The 9,196-nt window shown below is 47.0% G+C and overlaps 1 protein-coding gene across 1 annotated transcript in view; it reads right to left on the bottom strand.

The window, feature by feature from the left end:
• Window positions 1-592: 592 nt before the first annotated feature.
• ubtd1b (ubiquitin domain containing 1b) overlaps window positions 593-9,196 on the bottom strand; it is a 28,134-nt gene continuing 19,530 nt past the window's right edge. Inside the window, exons 3-5 of the mRNA XM_080788742.1 lie at window positions 5,027-5,254; window positions 4,263-4,420; window positions 593-3,663 (exon numbers count right to left, since the gene is read on the bottom strand). Coding sequence (XP_080644868.1) covers window positions 3,247-3,663; window positions 4,263-4,420; window positions 5,027-5,254 — 803 coding nt within the window. The 3' untranslated portion in view covers window positions 593-3,246. The remainder of the gene's footprint in view (window positions 3,664-4,262; window positions 4,421-5,026; window positions 5,255-9,196) is intronic.

Below are 9,196 nucleotides of genomic sequence, written 5' to 3'. Positions count from 1 at the left end.
AAAGTAAAAGTTAAGAAGAATGAAACAAAAAACAAAAAAAAGGTGATCGTCTTTTTCTGACTTCTCAAGGCTCCTCCTCCTCCTCCTCCTCCTCCTCCTCCTCCTCCTCCTCCTCCTCCTCCTCCAGGCTCGCCAGGTCAGGTCACAGTACCTTTTCAACTTGGCATCACCGTCTGTCTGTCTGTCTGTCTGTCTGTCTGTCTCCTCTCCCACAGTTCGTCCTCAGGTGAGTGGGAGAGTAGAGCCGAATTCCAACACCGAAAATCTAATATCGGCCCACTCGCTCACTCACACTCGGGGTCACTCCAGTATGGACAGAGATTATGGTGAAATTGGTGGCCTGCCGAAATATGTGACAATATCTCGTGGACTTTCACTTTAACCCATTTTGACCTGGGAACGATTCTTCAATGTCTTCTAAATCTTAACAGTTTTCTGAAAAACCTCATGTTTCTATGTCAGTGTTGGCTCAACCTTTTTCATGGTCCTTGACGTCTGAAAATATGTCGTTCCCCCCCCCCCCCCCCCCATCTGAAAATATGTTGTTCCAGGGACTCCCTGGAAGCAACCATTTTAGTTAAAAACGCTCTGAAAGAATACTGTATAATGTATATATTCAAAGATTTGCCATTTTCACAAAAATAGCAGACCTACAAGCTCGTAGCGCGACACTCGGTGGCGCGCTATGAGCTTGTAGATCTGTTATTTTTCAATAGCTAAAGCATGCGCTTAAAACACCAAAAGGGGTTCCCTCCCCAAAATGGGTTAAAAATGTGGCCTGAATACCGCCAAGTTGAACTCTAATGAACAAACTGCAATGATTTACATTCAGACGTCTATGTTTCAGCAGGCCACCAATTTCACCGTAAAACACCACCATGCTGGAGTGAGCGAGATTTGGGGGTATTGGAATTTGGCTACAGGCTCCCTCAGTCTGTCTGTCTGTCTGTCTCCTCTCCCCCAGTTCGTCCTCAGTTGAGTGGGAGAGAAAGGCTTCGCAGTGCAGCAGCGCACACACATTCCAGTCTGGTGGTGGTGGTTGTTGTTTTTTGAACGTTTAAACAAACAAGTCCAAAGAAAAAGTGTAGTAGGGATGTGCTTTGAAAACCAACGCAAAAGAAAACAACTCTGCCGATAGTTTTTTTTTTTTTTAATACATTTTTTTTCTTTCTAATTGGCACTTTTGAGACCTGCGCCGTACTCTGGGTGGCCCGTGCGGGCAGGGCAGTCCCACTCAAACTAACAAGCAGTGGTTCTCAAACTTTTCATTTAAAAAGAACCCCCCCCCCCCCCCCACAGGTAGGTGTGCTGTTTGGGGGCCACAGAACGGACCCCGTTTAATTCTAGACAGCGACAACAAGTGGAACCAAAATGGTTCCACTTGTTGGCTCTCAAGAGTTTTACAGACCTGTCCATTTGATTGTTCCCCAACTATATTTATCAATAATTTAAGCTGGGGGACCCCCCCCCCCCACGTGAAAGCACCACGGGGGAACGCGGCTTTGAGGGAACCACCGAACTCGGACCTTTGATAGAAGAAACCGACATTTGTGGTTGGTTGGTTGGTTGTTGGTGGTGGTGAAGGAAGACTTCTTTCTTCCGTTTTCCGGTCGGAAGCTTCTCTTTGACGTGGGGGCGTCCGTCCTCTCCCAAAAACAAAATGGCACGACAGCTCTGCAGAGACTGCCGGACGCAAAAAAAAAAAAAAAAAACACCCCCCCAAAAAAAAGGTATATATTCCAACTTTTAGCGGAGAAAACAAAAATAAACTACTCCACACTTTGCCCACAGGTTTATCCACCCGACCACTGCTTTCTCAAGGAGAGCTGCAACCGACCCACGTTTACTTTCCACGTGTTTTTTGGGTGCGGACATTAAAACCTTTTAGTATTCCGACAAGCAGACCATAGAGCTGTGGACAGAGAGAGAAAAACCCGTCCGGTATGTGGTGCTGCATCGAGAGAGACAGACAGAGACAGACGAGAGAGAGAGAGACTCACGGCAAAAAAAATAATGTCTTCTTAGAACGGTCAACGATGAAATAAACGACAACAAACAAGACAAGCAGCACTTTGAGTTTCTCCCTTATGTGTGTGTGTTTTTTTTTCTTGTTTTTTGCTCGTCGAAATAAAACGTTTTTCCTCCTCGCGCCTCGAGAGTTTGAGTCTTTGAGTGATTTGAGAGCGCTGATTTGTCCTCAACGTCGGGGGGGGGCGGGGCTGGGGACCACCGGCGGTTCGAATAGAGACCCTTAACGTTGGTCCGTTAACGCAGAAAAGTGTACGAGTGGAACCAAACGAAACATCTACGGGCCCCGAATGAATAGGGTTTTTTTTACAGTGTAGAATGGGGTTCCATTAGACTGTATTATAGGCAGTAGACAGTACTTGACACCCATGCACTAACATGGTGCATGTAGTCCAAAATGGGACATGTTATAGATTGGGTTGTTAATGGGCTATATGCACACAGAATTACTCTTCCTACTTCTGGGTCACTTCCCTACGTAAGGCTCTGGTTCCATTTAGTGTGCAGTGGTTCTCAAACGCTTCATTTTTTTCCCCCAGGAACCCCATAACTCTGAGTTATACACTACACACCCATACAGGGCCATTTGGAAACCACTCAAGGCCACTTTGAGACCCACTGGGGGTAGCAAGTGTTTCCAGTGAGCCGACAATTGCTCAACAGCAGCACCCCTTGACTCTTGTTTGACCAGAATGGGAACAGAGCCTTCATTAGCATCATGGGCATCACCTGTGAAGGAAGTATAGGGACTATAGGGAAGTAGGCCCCAAGTTCATTCCAAAATGGCGTTGCGTGCACAGAGCCCATTGGAACAAGGAACGAGACTTCCTCTGGCACAGGCTGCTGAACCCACCGACAACTACAAGGACATGGTCTTTGCGGTTTTTCATGGAGCCCCCCCCCTAAGTGACTGGAAATGCAGAAAAGGGGTGGGTGGTGGGTGGGGGGTTGGGCAGGTCAACTTTGGTGGCTGCACGGTGTCGTCCATTTTGGTTCCATTATGTACTCTCTCTCTGGGCCTAAAAAAAAAAAAAAATGGGTCCCTTCGGTCGTTCCCGGGGCCGGCGCCCGACGTTCAGAAACGGTGCGATTTAATAAACTCCCTTACTTAATAAAACATAAGCCCCCACCCTCCCCACAACACACACACACACACGCTCCAGCCCCAATACCCCCCAATCTTCTCCTCTCCTTCTTCTTCTCCTCCTCCTCCGCCCCTCAGTCGGAGGGGGGAGGCGGAGGGGTGGTGGTGTCGGTGTCTGCGGCGGTGGTGTTGTTATTGGGGGAAGAGTCGATGGTGGGCGTCGGGGGCGTGGTCATGGCCGTGGTGGTGGTGACGCTGGTGACGGATGAGGGAGGCGGAGCCGCCGGCGGCGATGATGATGATGATGAGGGCGGCGGCGGCGGCTCGTGGGGCAGCAGCGCCTGCGGGTTGACGATGACCTGGATGACAAAGTCCTTCTGGATCTTGGTGTCCTGCAGGCGGCTCTTGTCCGTCAGCAGCTTGCCGGAGAAGAACCAGCGCTGGTGCGCGGCGTCGATGTCCTCCTGCGCCTGCAGCTGCTTCTTCAGCTGGCCGATGGCGTCCGCCATGCTGGCGCTCAGACGCAGGTCCTTGCCCGTCGACAGACGCACCTGGAGGAGGAGGAGGAGGGGGGGGGGTTGTTTTAGATGAATGAAACTAAGACGAAAGATGTCCGTCGACTATCTTTTTCCGCTGACAAAAGAGACATGGAAACTAAATTAAAACTAAGCTATATGCTGACTAAAACTAAGACTAAATATATTGACAATTACGTCAACAAAAAAAAAACTAGGACTAGGGACTAGTGGTCTACAAGTGACTAAAACTAAATGAAAACTATTATTCAAGAGCTGCCAAAAACACTGACGGAGGGAGATCGAACAGAAAGTTTACACTGTCTCCCTCTCAGCTGTCCTACTGTCTGTCCCTCCTACACTGTTTCACTCTCCGCTGTCCTACTGTCTGTCTCTCCTACACTGTCTGTCTCTCAGTTGTCCTACTGTCTGTCTCTCCTACACTGTCTGTCTCTCAGTTGTCCTACTGTCTGTCTCTCCTACACTGTCTGTCTCTCAGTTGTCCTACTGTCTGTCTCTCCTACACTGTCTCCCTCTCAGCTGTCCTACTGTCAGTCTATCCTACACTGTCTCCCTCTCAGCTTTCTTGATGTTCATCTCCCCTACTGTCCACCAGTATTAAAAAAGGAACAAACCTTGAGTTGGAACTCCTTCTTGGTTGCTATGGGGGGCTCGGGGCTGTCGCTGGGGTCCTCGTCACTTCGCTCCGAGATGAGGTTGATGGGAGGAGCCAGACAGTAGACAGGAAGCTGGTAGCGGTTGCCCAGCTCGTCGTAACACTCCGTCAGAGTGCCTGCAAGCAGGAGGGCAGGATGGGGTTAAATATTAACGTTCACGCCAACATCACAACCTCGTGTGTGTGTGTGTTTTTATTTCAAACAAATAAAATACAAACGGAACGCATAGCAACAACAACAACATTCGGAAAGGAGTAGGATGGTGATCGTCAGGGCTGGCGGGGGTCCTTAGTCAAAATGTGATTATTTTGTGGCGGGTCCCCAGTTAAAATGATTATTTGGGTGTCCCCAGTTCAAATATGATTATTTGGGTGTCCCCAGTTCAAATATGATTATTTGGTTGTCCCCAGTTCAAATATGATTATTTGGGTGTCCCCAGTTCAAATATGATTATTTGGGTGTCCCCAGTTCAAATATGATTATTTGGGTGTGCCCAGTTCAAATATGATTATTTGGGTGTCCCCAGTTCAAATATGATTATTTGGGTGTCCCCAGTTCAAATATGATTATTTGGGTGTCCCCAGTTCAAATATGATTATTTGGGTGTCCCCAGTTCAAATATGATTATTTGGGTGTGCCCAGTTCAAATATGATTATTTGGGTGTCCCCAGTTCAAATATGATTATTGGTGATGATGGGTCATTGTGTTGTGTGTGTCTCACCGTGTGGCAGTGTGATACTGGCTCCGTCCACTATGGCCTGGGCCAGCTCCTGGTCGTTGCCCTCCAGGGCCACGGCCGCAGCCTTCAGGGCGTCCCAGATCTCCTTGCGGCCCTCGAAGGCCGGCGCCGTGTCCCAGAACTCGTCCCTCTTGCTGCGCAGCTGGCCCTCCGTCATCGGGTAGTCACTCTTCCACTTGGGACGCTCCTTCTTCAGGGGCTCGTTGCGACCTGAGAGAGAGACACAGACAGAGAGCGAGAGAGAGAGAGAGCGTAGTTATATAGAGTATATAGTTGCAGCGCTCAGTTCACACAGGTGTGATTTTTCCAGCCTTATATTTCACATTACCAAATGTAGCCAGACGTGCAAGGTAAAACTTGAAATAAAATAGCCTTTTTTTTTTTTTTTTTACCTTTTCAGAATGAGACAAAAAGGAACAAGGAATTCTGACAAATTATACTCTGGGAAATGCCCGGGTAAAAAAAGAAAATAAACTTCAATGTAAAAATATTGGGGTAATACAATTCAGGTATGAAGCCGAGGGCTGTATACAATCTGTCCCCGGACCGCATTTGGCCCGCGGGCCGCACTTTGGACGCCCCCTGGTCCAAGTGGTTAAACTGAAGTCATACAGTATCGATGAATTCCAAATATTATCAAAGTATTCTGCGTCACGGCAGCCACTTGGAGAAGCCCCGTTTTAGAGGTGCAACATTCACCATTTGATGTAGTTCGGCTCACATTCACACCGTTTAATAACGTGGCTCACTATCCGATGGCAGAGCGACGATCCATCATCCTGAAATGACCCTCTTGTGCAAACTGCAAATAAACCATAACAAAAGACCGCCGTGTGTTTGATGTACCGTACGGCGCGCGTTTGTGTGTGTGTCCCGCATCTCCCCCCTCCCCCCCTTCTGTCTGGCCTCGCTTTCCTGTCATTCTGCACTGGGCGGGAAAACAACATAAAGATATAACAACCTTTCATGCGGGAAATTAATTCATGAGTCGTTGAAGTTCATTTTAAGTTGACGTCGTGTTGAGCCTGAGGCTGAGCTGCTTTATTGTATGTTAAGACGCCGTTCCTCTTGCATTTGACGACGTGCTTTGAAATTAATGTCAAATACTTGCTTTTCTGCCTTTATATCAAGTGAAGATAAACAGGAAAGAGGGAGAGAGAGAGAGAGAGAGAGAGAAGGGGAGAGACATGCAGCAAAGGTGGTCATGAACGGGACTCGAACACGCGACACGCCGTCAGGCCCAGAGCCTATATGGACCACCCGACCAGCGGGCGCCTCAAAATATATATTTTGTCCAAAAATAGCAGATGTACAACTTAAGCTCACAGCGCCAAGCCACGGTAACAGATTTCGCTGGCTCAAGGACTCCTGGGGGGGGTCCTCGCTATGAGCTTGTAGATCTGCTATTTTTTTTTAGACGGCTAATGTTTAAAATAATGGTTAACGACAGTTAAAAGCTATACGGTCGGTGACACACAGATGCGTCCTGGGGTCTAAATGGGTTAAAGGCAATGAAAACCAAGCTTAACCCATTCTGGGTGGGAACCTATTTTGGTGTTAGCACTATGTTATGCTTTAGCTATTGAAAAATAGCAGATCTACAAGCTCATAGGTAGGTCTGCTATTTTTGAATAATCGAAGAACGACTGACATTTTTAGAATCTGATCTCAGGTCAGAATGGGTTCATCAGACCAGTGTGTGTCCAGTGGAAACCTCGTATGAATCTGATCTCAGGTCAGAACGGGTCAAACAAAATGCTGCAAATCCAAAAAGGAGCCCGGGGCGTTAACAGAGGGGAGGCGTTGTGCGCTCAGTGGATCACACACTGTGGGGCTGCAGTGTGCAGCGCGATAAGATATATTGACGAAACAAAAGTTATGTCTTTTTTTTTTTGCAGTTTTGTGGTCCATGTGGATATGTTTTCATTTCCCAAAAATGTCCACGCCGTTCAACGATCACGTCATCTGCACCACAGATGTTCTGCAGATGTGGAGCGTGGCGGGACCACGACCTGACTGAGACACACACACACACACACACACACACACACACACAAACAAACAAACCGCGGGTTACCAGTAGAGGTCTGCAAATATTGATTATTTTCTTAGAAATTAGTCTAATTAGTAGACTTTTTTTTTTCCAGACCGAGTAAGAGTACAAGTACTTCATTTTTAGTACTCACCGATACAGAGTACAGATACTATTTATTTTTGTTAAATAACCTCTTATTTTTCCTTCCTTTTTCTCCAATTTAATGTCATGGTCATGCCTTGTAAATGTAATGATAATGTAATGTTCAATTACCACAGTATTAACCCATGTAGGCCCGACGTCGAAATAAATAAATAAAATCTCCTAAATCCTGACAGTTTTCTGAAATACCTCATGTTTCTGTCTCAGTGTGGTGCTCAATATTTCATGTCAAGGACCCCAAAAATGATATGTAATTGGACTCCGACCCCCCCCCCCCCCCCCCCATCTGAAAATATGTTGTTCCTTGGAACCCCCCCCAGAAGCAAAGATTTGAGCTAAGAAAGATGCGTGCCACATTTTCACGATTTTTCAAAAGCTATGAGCTTGTAGATCTGCTATTTTTCCAATAGCTAAATTATAACATGATGTTGAAAACACCAAAAGGTGTTCCTGCCCAAAATGAGTTAATAATGGTTAATAATGGCTCTGAAACTAATTTGAAAAATAAACATCTCATTCCAAAACGGTCTGGCTCCCGTTGCATTGATCGTTCAGCCTATAGTGTCAAATTGAATGTTTCGCAAGCGAAAGCTTGCTAAATAAATACATTGATTGTGCGCCGATCTGAGTGTGCTGGAGCTCCCCTTTATTTGCATCAACAAATCAATTGACGCCAATGTAGATGGGCCTGTGGCCTAATGCATATTAAGGGTCCTTGAAATGAAAAGGTTTGCCCTGATTTCCTCACAAGGCTCATACATACCGTTTTAGGTGATAGCTTATCACCTCATCGCGTCACAGAGAGATGGGATCTGTGTCCGCGGTGATATAGCTGATCATCACCGCGGCCGACGTAATGGTGTAGTTTTCCCAACCCTTTAAAAAACTACACCGCGGTGATAACCCATCACCAAAACTGGAGTATGTATGAGCCTTAACCCATTCTGAACGGGAACCCATTTTGGTGTTAGCATCATGTCGTGCTTTAGCTATTGAAAAATAGCAGATCTACAAGCTCGTAGCGCGCCACCGAGTGGCGCGCTACGAGCTTGTAGGTCTGCTATTTTTGAAAAATCGAAGAGCGACTGACATTTTTTAGAATCTGATCTCAGGTCAGAATGGGTTAATGTTAATCAGACCAGTGTGTGTCCAGTGGAAACCTCGTATGAATCTGATCTCAGGTCAGAATGGGTTAAGGCAGCCCATGTGTCTCTCTTTCTCGTATAGAGTTCTAAAAACGAACAAGACACGCGTCCTGTACGTATGGAGGGCTGGTGTTTGCATGGCAATACACACACACACACACAAACAACCATATATGTAAGCCAGGGGCTATATATACGGTTCCTCTGGATGGAAATTAGGGGAAACTTTCAAAACAAACAATGGAAACACAGAGCATGATGTAAATGCTCGCCCGTCTGTCCTCTCTCCTTCTCTCCCCGGGATCAAACGTGTGACCACGTTTGGCTACGAGATGTTGATTGTGCCGCTGGCCTGCTACAATTAAGACAAGCTATTCTCACAGTCTCTCTCTCTCTCTCTCTCTCTCCTGCTCTCAGAAATCTTCATCTGGGTTTTATGAGGTCACCGCGAGTTTGCAATATGCATGAAGCGAGCACGTGCAGCCTCATCATATCCGACTATGAAACCGTAGCCTCATTTCCACGCATTCAATATTCACAAAGGTCATGTGAGACATGTTGGAGGGGGGGGGGTGGGGACTGGTGAGGGCACATGAGGTGGACTAAAATGTACACACACAGCATCTGGGCAGGAAACTAAACCTTTGTGGATCTCCAGAATAGAAGCGGACCTGTAAAGAATGGCTGGTTGCCGGCCAAAGTCGGGGGGCCGGCAGGATGGACCCACTTAACAGAGGCTGGTTGGAGTGGCCAAAACAAACGGCCACCAACGCGTTGGCTACTAACTAGGCTACTAGCCTTTCGACTGGT

Source organism: Protomyctophum bolini (genome assembly GCF_963924005.1).
Source record: "Protomyctophum bolini genome assembly, chromosome: 18".
Taxonomy (NCBI): Eukaryota; Metazoa; Chordata; class Actinopteri; order Myctophiformes; family Myctophidae; genus Protomyctophum; species Protomyctophum bolini.
The sequence above is the reverse complement of the archived record's forward strand: the minus strand, read 5'-3'. Positions and strand labels throughout refer to the sequence as shown.